At 38.5% G+C, this 13,466-nt stretch overlaps 1 protein-coding gene across 2 annotated transcripts; it reads right to left on the reverse strand.

Moving 5' to 3' along the window:
- Positions 1-1,576: 1,576 nt before the first annotated feature.
- CUNH2orf50 (chromosome unknown C2orf50 homolog) lies at positions 1,577-11,050 on the reverse strand. 2 transcript variants are annotated; one of them, XM_015829371.1, is made up of 4 exons: positions 10,932-11,050; positions 5,666-5,821; positions 4,244-4,283; positions 1,577-2,208 (listed from the first exon to the last, which is right to left on the reverse strand). In XM_015829371.1, the coding sequence occupies exons 1-4, from the start codon at positions 10,991-10,993 to the stop codon at positions 2,017-2,019; spliced, it is 450 nt and encodes a 149-aa protein (XP_015684857.1). In that variant the 5' UTR covers positions 10,994-11,050; the 3' UTR covers positions 1,577-2,016. The 2 variants fall into 2 exon arrangements, with proteins under 2 accessions (XP_015684857.1, XP_029142756.1); XM_029286923.1 differs by lacking the exon at positions 10,932-11,050 and having other exon boundaries at positions 5,666-6,249.
- Positions 11,051-13,466: the final 2,416 nt, after the last annotated feature.

Genomic DNA, 13,466 nt, shown 5'->3' on the forward strand with positions numbered 1-13,466 from the left:
CCTGGTTTTCTAGAATCTTACATTAATCCAGGTTTTATAAGCCCAAAACTATAACTTTAGTCCAGGGCATTTCAACTGTCAAAGTTCCTATGCTTTTCCAGATTGCCAAACAAACAAATGAATTGCCCTATATGTAAATACCCATTCTGGTTAGATAGGCAGTACAAAGCTAGGTACATTTCTGATCTTGATTGGCATATATGAACTAAAAAAAAGAAGAAACCAGACTAGAAGAAGGCCAAGTCAATAAGCACAAGACAATTTTATTTCAAGCCAATTGCCAAGTTTTCTAACAAATATAATTGTTCTTCGTTGCAGGAAACCATTTGAAAGTTCAATATATTTGGAGATCGGCTTACTTCAAAGTAAATTCCTGAATTATTCTGAAAGCTACATCGATCCTTGATGACGAACATTCAAAGGCATTTAATGAAGCTGGTTATGAGGTTTTATTTTTTATTTATTGCAATGGTTCTGCATCTATATAGAAATGTACAGCATAAGACTGCTCAACTCACACAAATATGACCCTGGGCAGTATGTACCAATATAAAACAACAAAAAATCAAATACAATTAAACTGCAACAATAATGGACAACTAGGGAATCACATTTGCTTCTAACATCCTAGCCCTAACACCTAAAAGAAGAATTCATTTTTAGTGCTTTTCAAAAAGCACTCAAGGACATGACCAACCCATATATTGCGGGAAGATCATTCCAGAAGTCAGGTGCTGCAACAGCTAAGGCATGCCTCTTAGGTCCCCTCAGGTTGCATTGTTTCAAGGAAGGGACCTAAAGCGTATCTATCTTAATAGAGCATGGCAGGTAGAAATAATTGGAGAAAGGCAGTGTTGCAGATAATCCGGTCCTGAGCCATGTAAGGCTTTATAGATGATAATCAACATCCTGGAAGCCTCCTGGGAAGAAGTGCAATTTATAAAATAGTGGTGCTGTATAGGTGTATTGAGGTATGCTCATCAATTCACACAGCACTGCATTCTAGACCAGTTGCAGCTCCTGGAGGGTCTTTAAGAGCAGCTCCATATAAAATGCATTACAATAATCCAACCAGGGTCTGATTAAGGCATGAGTGATTGCAAGCAGGCCTCCCTAATCCAGGAACAGTTGCAACTGGCACAGCATTAAGCAGCCCAGGCAAAGAAGCTGCTCTGAACTAGGGTGGCTGGTATAGCTGTAGCAATTCTAACTGAATTCTAACGCTCAATCTCACAAGTAGGGTCTCACATCTGGCTATCTGCAGGGCAATGCCTCTGACAATCTCCAGAGTGTCCTGGATGTCCAGTCCCTTCTCCTATCCTGCCCCTAACCCTTCGTTTTAGCTGGCACCACATACAAAACCCAAATAGATAGCAAGTGCACTTAGACTTATATACCACTTCACAGTGCTTTACAGTCCTCTCTAAGCGGTTTACAGAATCAGCATATTCTCCCCAACAATCTGAGTCCTTATTTTACTGATCTCAGAAGGATGGAAGGCTGAGCCAAACTTGAGATAGTCAGGATCAAACTCCTGGCATTGCGAATGCAAAATTAGCCTGCAAAACTGCATTCTAAGCACTGTGCCACTATGGCACTTACATATATTTTGATGCCCCAGCCGAGTCTTGCAATGTATAACAGGCCAGCGCTCTCATCTGCAATGAAATTTCAGGCTTAATTTGGTGGAAGAAATACAGTTTTCCTACTGAGTGAAAAAAGTAGACCTCAACACAGCCTCATACAGTTTATGCTTTCAAGAATGCGATGCAGCACCACTGTTTTCTAAATGTTGGAAACCGTAAAGACTGGTGTTTACATGTGACCGTTCTCAAGGATAATATTAGCAAACTTTGCTATCAACTTTAATTTGCTAAACATCATTGCTGACTAGTCTGCAGAAGAATTAAGTCTGGAAGGGTAGGTGCACAACGTTTTTGACATTAATCCTATTTCAAAAAGTATAATCTTCAAAAAATCTAAGCACTTTTTTAACGGCAAGATTTCTATTTGATTCTAGGAAGGCTGGAGTTCTTGCTCAGTTTTTGTTTTTCTTCTTCCATAATTGAGGACATAGTCCATTTTTATCAACGTTTTACCAAGATCAGTGTTCATTCTGCTCCCAATTACACGATTGGTAGTATTGGGAATTTTGTCTGAAAATATTGGTATATATTCAGGGAGTTGGACAGATACTTTTTTCTTGCCCTAAAAAAATATAAATCAATTATTTATGTGAATAAAAGTTTAATAAGAAGTGCTTCTATTGCCATATTATGCATAATCAATTCCATTGGGAATTAGGAAAGATTTCAAGAATGAACACAATAACATTAGAAGTATTTTATTGGAGCAGACCAAAGCTCTGATAACTCCAGGATTTGGCTATCATAACAAAAAACATACTGATAGTTCTGGCTTTCATGCATTAATTACAATCATTTTGGAAATTAACTTGTTTTAAAGGCTTTTGTGTCAGCTTTATCTTGTATGAAAAATTCTGCAGCTGTAAGCAAACTGCTAATGCAGTTAATTAAAAAACTTAAACACTGCAATAAAAATAATACAATGAGGTACCTGTTTTTTAAAGGACTTTTAGCAATATTTTAAAACACAGTTCACTCAACTCTAATGCAATACTTTTTATTTAGTTGTCTGTATAGCATCACCCAAAGTATTCAATTTTTCATAGTCTAAAATACTTTTGAAATATTATTAATGTATGGTTATTTATTATCTACTCCTGTCTTAAAGCATAAGTCATTTGGTCAGAATCAGAATGACTGGCTGGGGCACATTGAATTCACTTCTTAGGCTGTGTAGATGCTAGTTTTTAGAAATGAGAGACAGGAAAAAGACAGAAACCCTGCCTCTCTTTAAGCCTTAATAATAGTGGGCAGCTTCCAGATCTTGTGACAATTTCAGAAATCAGAGGAAAGAAAAGGAAGCCTTGCTTTCTGGTCAGTACAGAGTTGGGAGTTTCCCTTGTCCATGAATAGAAGCACAGACGATCTTTCAAACCAACAAAAAACCAAGTGTGATATTGATCTGAGATTTAAAATGTTCCTATAAAACTAGGCTTAATGTGTAGAAACCAAATAGGATGACAAGAAATCATTGGCAGTGACTAGAGGACATCTTGATTTCAAAGCTGAACCATTCTAACTTTGTAAAACTGTTTTAAGATTTTAAGAGCCTATCTCAGTTTAAATTTACTGTGCAATAAGAACATTCCAAAATACCTTCCAGTTATCACCAACATTCTGCTGAGATCATGCTGTTCTCTCCACCCCTACCATTTTCTTTCCAAGCTATAAACTGCTTGATTTTCTTTAGAAAAATGCTGTGTTTGCAGCATCGTTCAAATGTCAGGAACGTTATTGTAATACTTTTTTTCTCTTTTTCTCTCTCTATTTGGAGTCAAAGTTAGTGATTTCATTTCCTCAGTCTCCAGGAAAATATTTTCCTTACCTTTCCAACTTTCTTCAGTTTTGCAAGTCCTCACGTTTTGTTTCCACTTTTCCTGATGGAGATATTAACTTGGGGGGGGGAGAGCTTTTTGCTCCCATCTCCTGAGCTAATACATTATCTTGTTTTTTCCTATTCAGGAAAGAACAAGGGTTTTCCACTCTGGTTTTTTTCCTAATCCCAGAGGTGGTCAAAAAAGTGAAGATGGGGACCACAGCCATGCAATCAAGCCCATTAAAAAAGTAGGTCATGGCAACCTTAAAAAAGAGTGGAGCTCCATTGTCATGGTAATGGCTACCATCTTGGCATCTTTTTTTTTAATCTCTGAGAATGCCCCTGCCCAAATCCTAGGCAGGCTTAAATGAAAAATGAGAAGGGCATAAGGGCAATAAAGTCTATCATTGTTGAATTGGCATCCCTCACTTTTGCCTAACTTTAGAATAGCGTTTTGGGAGATTCTCTTAGCATCTTTCCCAATTCAGAGAAGGGCAAGAGAACCCTCCACATTTTGTGCTGAGCCTTCGCTGGATAAGAGCATAAGCTGCTTTTGTGAATCAAGCTATTGCAGCTTGTTCTCTCCTCCATGTAAAAATAAGCCACTGTCTAACATGATATATGGACCCACTGAGTGTAAAGCATCATCTCTGTTCATCCTTGACCATTCTGAACTATGACTATGTTAATTCAGGATGAATATATTATATAAAAATATGGAAAAAAAATCTGTTTCAAACATGTCAGTATTTTTAACATTCGTGTTTGGATTTTAACTTACCTGGGGATCATAGTCCTTTAGGAAACTCCAGTTCTGATACCTTCAATGTAAAAGGATAATATCTTTTATGATTTATTAAGTGAGTACAATTGTACTAGACAAACAAAAATTTAAGTGAATATCTGAAGGCCTAAAAGAAATGCAGTGTTAGAACTGATTCCAGTCCAGATACATAGATAGATAGATAGATAGACAGACAGACAGACAGACAGACAGACAAATAGATAGATAGATAGATAGATAGATAGATAGATAGATAGATAGATAGATAGATAGATAGATAGATAATCTTCAATTCTTAACTAGTGGATGAGAGATGAATCACTCATACTGTATTTATTAGAGTTTATGTTGCTATTCATTTATTCTGGTTCTTGTAATCACAAATTTTAATTAATCCTTATAACCATAACACCCACATTCAATGAATATATAAGTACATATGTATATTTATGTTTGTATATTTATGTGTGTATATTCTGGCGAACTTGGCATATATTTGTAATTACATAATTTTTTTGTCCTTTTTATGTTTTCATTTGATGTGGGTTTTCTTTTTGTTTTTGTACGTGATGAATTATTCATTTTTATTTTATATTTGTTTGAAAATGGATATAAATATGTATATATGCATGTATATGTATATGTGTGTGTGAGTGTATGTGCATAGATATCCAAGTGTATCTAGGGATAGTTCAATTTCCCCTGCTTTGTTTCTGTTCCAAAATGTCATCAGCCAGTAGGAAATTATTGACAATCATAGTCCTCAAGATGGAATGGAGCTGGGGAGTTATGATGTAATTTTAAGTAGAGAGGATATCTTATATACATGCATTTACAGGTAGTCCTTGACATACAACCATTTGTTTAGTGACCTTCAAAGTTACAATGGCACTGAAAAAAATGACATAATCGTTTTTCACATTTATAACCATTGCAACATCCCACAGTTATGTGATCAAAATTCGGGCCCTTAGCAAAAGGTATGTATTTATGACGGGATCATATGATCCCCAGCTGTAACCATCTCAGCTGGCTTCTGATAAGCAAAGTCAATGGGGGAAGCCAGTTTAACTTAATGACCGCATGATTCACTTAACAACTCGGGCGAAAAGGTCGTAGAATGGGAAATAACTCACTTAACAACTGCCTTGCTTAGCGATGGAAATTTTGGGCTCAATTGTGGTTATAAGTCGAGGAGTGCCTGTATAACTACTGCCTTTTTTTTGTCCCCCCCCCGTTATTTTCTATCTCTTCTCTTTCTTCTCTTTTGCTTTTTTTAACTTTTCTTCTAAGATTATATTGCTTTTATTCTATAAAAATCGCAGGCAAGTCTCGCATTGCATAGGTCAGCCCAAGCATAATCAAACACGAACAGTCACATCAAAGCTTTTAAGAGAGAGACACTACCAAGTTACTCACCAATATTTGGTGGCCTTCCTCTCAGCCTCCACAACCTCTCTCCAGATCTTGTCTTGTTGGACCTGGTCCCTCTTGAGAGCGTCTTGTTCTTCTCCATGGATTTTGCTTGAGGCCTTTACCAGATTCTGGGAGGTAACAAGTGGGCTTCTTCCAGACCTGCTGCTCAATGACAGTGAAGAATATGAAGCTAAATCTCCAGCAGAGCTGGTTGCCGGTAACGGAGACCCTGCTGATGTGGTGCTTCTGAGTCCATTTATTTCGCTTCCCATCGTATAAACACTGTTTATACTACTTAAAATTGGATCAACCCAGAAAAAAAGTGTGGGGAAGTGTTAGCCAGAATGCAGTATGTTCACCAATTCAGCAACTTCTTGCCCAACGTTTTGACATAAATGTTAAATAAGCAAGAGAAATGCATGATTAATTCCGAAGTTTCCTGAGCGGTTTCGGATCACACTTGTGAGAGGACCCAGCAATCTATTTTTGGACAGTGCACATTGCACAGGGACTTGAAACAAGTTTCAATGCATTAAAAAAAAGAAGACTCAGGTGCTGTGAAACAGTGACTGGCAATCTGTATATATGTATGTGTTCCGGAAATAAAAGTAGTATTTCTTTGTTGTTTCTAAAAGCCACACCGCATCATAAAGCTTTCTGAACACATAACAGACAATGGCAGGTAAAGGGATTTTACCCTTTACTAAAAGGATTTTTTTAAAAAAATTGCTGAGCTTTCCTGCAGAGCTGAAACAAAAGACAGGGAGCCTGGATTAGCCCTGTGTGTTTACTGTCTCCATTGGAGACCAGACTCCTTGCTATGAATATTCATCATGGACAGAAGGTGTGTATTCAATAAAGATAGCTGCTGGAGGGCTTGGCTAATTTTTTCAATTGCTGCTAATCTCCTCCTCCTCCTCCTCCTCCTCCTCCTCCTCCTCCTCCTCCTCCTCCTCGTGGACTTCAAGTCCCAGTATTGAATTAAAGTTGCCAAGATTGGGAAACACTGTTTGAGCACCGTGGTGACCTAACGGTGAAGACTCCCACCTCACACTTGGAAGGTTGAGAGTTCAATCCTAGGTAATGGCACAAGTTTTTTTCGTAGGGTATAAAGAGAAAATATGTGCTGCATGACGTCGGGAAGGGCATCTGGCCAATAAACTCTCAGCTCCGTCTAGTTGTCCCGACTCTACCCTGAATTAAGGGATTACAGCAGGTATGTCAAACTCGCGACGTCACATGACGTCACACAATGTATCGTGACTTTCCCCCCATTGCCGGCAATGAGGTGGGCGCGGTTTTGGCGTGACGCATCCGGCCTGTGGGCCTGGAGTTTGACAAGCCTGGATTACAGGGACAAAAATGGAGTTTTTATTTTAATTTTCCCAAAACACACTGTCCAATTGTTTTCTGGGAACCAATCTGGAGAAAGTGAGTGTCTGAAACATGGAGATTAGGATAGAAAAAAAGCAGCTGTATTTGCCAGAGCACATCCTCACCAAATCTTTCCCAACGTGCTGGTACTGAGAGACGGTTTCATGTAGACCTTGAAAATTGTTTATGAAGGAAAAAATCATACGAGGATTCCCAAAAGCCTCTTTTACAAAGACTCAGATAAACTTCCTTTTAATTGCAAACAGCCCAAATTGCGAGACAGATCTTGGCCAAAAGAGGGTGGTGTAGGACAAAGCAATCCATGCTAACATCTGAATGAATTTCTCAGTGTCTTTTACAAAAGATCTCTATAATGCTAACTTTACAGTCATACCAGCGGTGGGATTCAAATATGGGAACAACTGTGTGGATGCCGCTTCCGGAAGTCCATTCTGGGCCTGGGCAACAAAAAATTAGCTACCGGTTCTGCCGAAGTGGTGCAAACTGGCTGAATCCCACTACTGATTCATACCAAACATTTGCAAATTTATTTAATGCTATTTCACACTATGAGTCAATGATGGTCTTGAGTCTGGCCTGGAAGCTACAATTAAATGCTGAATTCTCTTGTTTATGCTATTCCTTGGTGGGGGGTGGGGTGGCTAAAAACCACCACATGTTATACTAGTGTTAACAGGTTTCTATTGGTACGACTCTGCCAGATTAAAAATGTTGACATAAGTAAAGCCCTAACTAATTCAGGATCAATATATGTGTTATAACATCTTGAATTATATCTCTTTCCTAGACACTTTTACTTTTCAGAGGAGCTCCTGTTCTCCCATGCCATGGGCTGCCTCTTGGCAATGGCAAAGGGCAACTTTCTACATGAAGACATCTGGAATACCCTTCTGGCAGGATAGTAAGCCCCATGCCCATGTTGGTGTGGTTTTATCAGTCTTGCAGGATAAACCAGATAGGAATCATCACCAGATGAGCTAATTCTACGTTATTGTAAATCTACACTGACAGAATCTTGCAGGTCTCAAAGTATAATTTCCCACACCATCTCCTTTACCGTCTGAGAAACTAGGCAAGGTCTCTTCTGATATTCTTGCTCATCCCATTATGCAGTTGTGGGCTATGCTGTAACTTATCTGACTGCTCCCTTAGCATTGTCTCCTCACCCAATCTCCCAAGGTCTTTCCCATATACCAGGGGTAAGCAACCTTGGCTCTTTTATGACTCGTGGACTTCAACTCCCAGAATTCCTGAGCCAGCCATGCTGAGGGGAAAGGGAGAGGTTTCCAAGCTGAGCCATGCTGCTCAGGAATTCTGGGAGTTGAAGTCCACGAGTCATAAAAGAGCTAAGGTTGCCTATCCCTGCCATATACCATTACAGACTTGCAAGAGTTTTGTAACACCACCATTCTATGCTGATTTCCTCCAGTTCTCACTCTTGTTTCTGAAAAGCTAACACTTAAAAAAGCACCATATACAACACAGCAATCGCAATAAAAACCACAATAGCAACATTTAAACAATGGAGCCAAGGTTTTCAAAAAGATATGATACAGCTCTACAGCAGAATTCACCTAATATCTTACCCCAATACCAGAGGGAATAAATCAGTTTTTCAAATGTTCTGGAACATGGCTGACGTTGTCTTTTAATACATTGCTTTTACCTGGTTTATTTTAAAAGGTTTTTAGAATTTGTAAATCGCTTTGGGATGCTCTGTAACTACAGGTAGTCCTCGTCTTATGACAGTTTGTTTAGTGACCGTTCAAAGTTATAGCAGCACTGAAAAAGTGACTTAAGACCATTTTTCACACTTACGACTGATCCCCATAGTCACATGATCAAAATTCAGATGCTTGGCAACTGCCTCATATTTATGACAGTTGCAGTGTCCAGGGGTCACGTGATCCCTTTTTATAATCTGACAGGCAAAGTCAATGGGGAAGCCAGATTCACTTAGCAACCGTGTTACTAATTTATCAATTGTGGTGATTCACTCAATAGTTGTGGCAAGGAAAATCATAAAATTGGGCAAAACTCACTTAACAAATGTCTCACTTAACAGACATTTTGGGCTCAGTTGTGGTCATAAGTCGAGGACTACCTGTATCAATGTTATAGAAGAACTGTTGATAAATAAATAAATGTCAAAATTCATTACTTCAATGTTTTATTTAATGCTACTTTACCAACTAAAAATTTAGATTGACTTCTATATTGTTTTATCTATTATATCTACAGGTAGTCCTCAACTTACAACAGTTCGTTTAGTGACTGTTCAAAGTTACGACGTCACTGAAAAAAGTGACTTATGACCGGTTTTCACACGACCATTACAGCTTCCCCGTGGTTATGTGATCCAAATTCAGATGCTTGGCAACTGACTCATATTTATGACGGCTGCTGTGTCTTGAGGTCATGTGATCAACAAGCAACATCAACGGGGAAGCCAGATTCACTTAACAACCGTGTTACTAATTTAACAAGTGCAGTGATTCACCTGACAACTGTGGCAAAAAAGGTTGTAAAATGGGGCAAAAATCACTTAATAAATGTCTCCTTTAGCAACAGAATTTTGGGGCTCAATTGTGGTCGTAAGTTGAGGGCTACCTGTATTTATCTGTCAGCTTTAAGAATGATCCAGTTAAGTCCCTTCCAAATAATCCCATTGAAATAAAATCACTTTTATAGCAAAGCTGTTACAGTAACTCTCTCCAACAGAGCATGACCTTGAAAGACTACATTTCTCATCAGCCAGTTTGGTATAATGGTTAAGGCACTAGGCTGGGAAAGCTAGAGGCTATGAGTTCATGTCCCACCCTAGCCATAAAACCCAGTCGGGTGACTTTGGGCCAGTTACTGTCTCTCAGCTGAATAGAAGAAAGAAACTGTGTGTTCACCACTTTTGAGTTATTTGTAAAAACATAAAGGTGGGAAATAAATAAATAAATAAACAAACAAACAAATATCCAACCATTATAGATTTAGCTACGATGTCAGATGTGATTGGGCCTTATATATCTAACAGGCACTAGTTTGTGGAATGCCTAAATTACAGTGCAGAAGGCATTTTAAAAGAGCTTGAATTCAACATTATTATTGTCTTGCAAATATACTGCCTTAAAGTATGCACATGGACTCAAATCCTTCATGGAAATATGTGGTTTTTGTGAAGATTCATAGGAGTGGGATCCTGTTTCTGATATTCCATGGGCATGTATTACCTCCCTATTTTTCTTGCAGGTAATTGTTCTTCAGAATGTCCATCTCATAGTCTTGGTGTGCTCAACTACACTATGACACTGAGCTATTGAGTCAGAGAATCTCCATATCCTGGCCGGTGAATTTCTAAGAATAGCTGAAGCAGGGACTACAAAATATACTATAAATTCCATTTCTAAAGTTCAGAAAAGGATTTAAGAATCCTTTTAGGTTGCCTTTCAGAAAACAAGCCAAAATAAAGCTGTGCAATAACTAGATTCAAACTGATCAGAGATAATAAACCAAGCATGTTATATAAAGATACTTAAAAAAAAACCCAGCAGCTATTATAGCACCACAAAAATATGACAAATTCATTTTTAGGACTTTCCTACTGGCCTGCAATGTTCTTTTTGTGTTTATTTTTGACAGCTTTTCTACTGGAAGCATCAAGCTGTGTTGCACATCTGAGATTACACAGTCTGACAAATTCTAGGCTTCAAGTTGTAAGTCAAGTACATCTGAAAAAATTAAATACACCTCAAGAGGTTTATAACTCTGCCTTACATCTTGTGAGAACATCCTGTAGGGAGGGCGTTTTGAGCAAAATTCTATCAATAGTCTCAACGCCCATAGTCACTAACAACGTATGGAAGCCAATTGTGGAACATACCTCCTTGAGTGAATTTGAGGATCCAAATCCTTTGCCTTGGAAAAAGGACTTGGAAAAGCCATATTGAGGAAAAGTTACTTTGCTCCAAGGAGTCAGAGAAACAGTGCGTTTCCCCAGACACACTATTTGCCAAGAATATCAATCGCTGGCTGGCAGAAGGGTATGCCATGGTAACCTCAGCTTCTGTTTACAGTTCAAATACATCCCCATTGGTTGACGAATCAATGGGAGCCTTTCAGGAAGTCTTCTAATTACTTCAAATGCAAATCCCTTGAGATGGGGACAATGCAATATTTCTTAATAAGCCACTTCTATTGTCACACAACAAACAAAAAACATTGCAATCAGCAGGCACTACAACGTTCATTAGTACATGACAGTTATTTAATTTTTTTCCCTATGTGAAGGAAAGGGCTGCTTTATATTAACCAGTGGAACTACCTGCCTCCAGAAGTTGTGAATGCTCCAACACTGGAAGTTTTTAAGAAGAGACTGGACAGCTATTTGTCTGAAATGGTCTAGGGTTTCCTGAGCAGGGGGTTGGACTAGATGACCTCCAAGGTACCTTCCAACATTATTATTATTATTATTATTATTATTATTATTATTATTATTATTATTATTATTATTAGTGATTAAAATTGGGGGAAGGATTCTCAAAGGGAGATTAGGGTTCTCACACCCATCCCTTAAAACTAATCTCATTCCCTATATCGGGGCTATCTTGGGGAAGGATGAGGGGGGAGCTGAGCTTTCCACACAATCAGAGCTCTTCAGTGACAGCAAACTTAACTAGGAAAGCAAGAACTCAATATTTATTTATTTTTTACCCCAAGAGAAACTAAGAGCAAAGGGCCCTCACCCTGGTCTATGGCATTCAGTTATTTCCTTTTTGTTTCTAAAAAATGGGATTACTCAAAGCAGTATCGTTCCACTGAGATTTCAACAATGAATGTTGCTTTCATTTTCTGGAATGTATTTATACATTTATTCAATTGCTATAGCCACCATCCCAACCAATGACTCTGGATGGCTTACAATTCAAAACTATTCAAAACTATTTTCAAAACTACAATTCAACACTGTGAAATCTCTTTTCACTATATTGTTAATATGCTCCCATATTCTATGTAAATGATAAAATACATGAGCGTTTTAATTTTTAGCATTGTAGGTCACCTTGAAGGCATTCTAAAAATACATACAAATAACTGTTGTTGTCTGAATTGGGAGTCTGATGTTTGGTGTTTGAGTTTGTCTTCTACAGGCTTTTATCAGTCTTATAGTATTACAAGAATAAAGTGAAGATTAATCTTTATATTCAAGGAAGACAGAAAAAAAAATGAACTGATGGAGAGAATGTATCCTTTCCTTTCCTCTCCTGTACTTTACTTGTTTATTTTCCAGGTTTTTCCAAATAGGCAGATGATTAAATACAGATGCAAAAAAAGAAGTTCGTTCTCTATATATGATGACAGTGAAAATTCCTTTATGGAATTAGATGTAAAAGTCATATGTTTAAAAAAAAATTAAGATATGGCCAAAGTTGTTTGTATGGTGAAGCATAATAAAGTTAGTTATTGATACATGCTTAGAGAAAGCATCTCGGCAGAGTTTACCAGCCTTTGGACAGTAATACTTGTTTAGAGAACTTGGTGCTCTCTCAGCTTGATTATTTGCACATGTTTCATTAGACAACTGATGATGTTACCTAGTTTGGGCAATGAAATATCTGCAAGCAAATAACCAAGCACAGAGAGCACCAAGTTCTCCACAATTCAGCCTGTTGGAAGAATGCTTATCCTTGTGATCTCTCCCTTGGGCGACTCCCTGATTCCTCCTCAGATGTCAGCTCAGGGGAAGTTGAGTCCATTCCTGGCACATCAGGAACTGGGTTGCTTGATGGCTCTGAATGGCCATCCAAAAGAGATTTGGAGGAGGCTTCATCTGGGGAAAGTTTGCAGACGGCCAGCAAAGAGGAGGAGGAACTGCCTCCTGCACCTGATCCGAGAACATGCAGGGCAGAGAAAAGGCAGGAGCAGCGGAAGCCAGCCAGACTACTTAAGAGGAGAAAACCCTGCCCGCACTGGAAATTTGGCTATTTATCACAGCAGACAGATGGAGGCATTGCTGGGAACAGTGTGTTGGTTTCTAGCTGTTGTTTGATTGTCGTGACTCCTGCTTCACTCTGGATGGATATCGTGTTTGGAATTATACCTTGACGACTCTGAACTTTTCTTGCTATGTGAGCTCTCTTGTGTGTGGATTTAAGTTTTGCCTGATGGACTTATTTTGTTTAAGCAATTTACAATTGCTGTCTGGACTAGTAAGCCATTGCTCTGTGGACTAATCTTGGCCTGCTCCTGACTGGACTTAATTGGGACAGTTCTGAGTTTTTGATGAAGGAAATTGTTGGGGAACATTAATAAACTCACTAAACCACAGTTATGTGCATGTGTCGGTGAGTGGAGCAGCTCAATCCTACATTGAAATAAATGAAATACAGTATCACAAAGGGAGACATTCATGAATAAC

The sequence above is a fragment of the Protobothrops mucrosquamatus genome, unplaced genomic scaffold (assembly GCF_001527695.2).
Source record: "Protobothrops mucrosquamatus isolate PMUCROS unplaced genomic scaffold, P.Mucros_1.0 scaffold5977, whole genome shotgun sequence".
In the NCBI taxonomy this organism is placed as follows: Eukaryota; Metazoa; Chordata; class Lepidosauria; order Squamata; family Viperidae; genus Protobothrops; species Protobothrops mucrosquamatus.

Excerpts from the sequence above, each read along its gene's own strand:
- CUNH2orf50 (XM_029286923.1), bottom strand. The coding sequence starts at position 5,934 with ATGGGAAGCGAAATAAATGGACTCAGAAGCACCACATCAGCAGGGTCT. Across the intron at positions 4,284-5,665 it reads AGGAAGGCCACCAAATATTG|GTATCAGAACTGGAGTTTCC; the intron begins GTGAGTAACTTG and ends TTTACATTGAAG. Across the intron at positions 2,209-4,243 it reads TAAAGGACTATGATCCCCAG|GGCAAGAAAAAAGTATCTGT; the intron begins GTAAGTTAAAAT and ends ATATTTTTTTAG.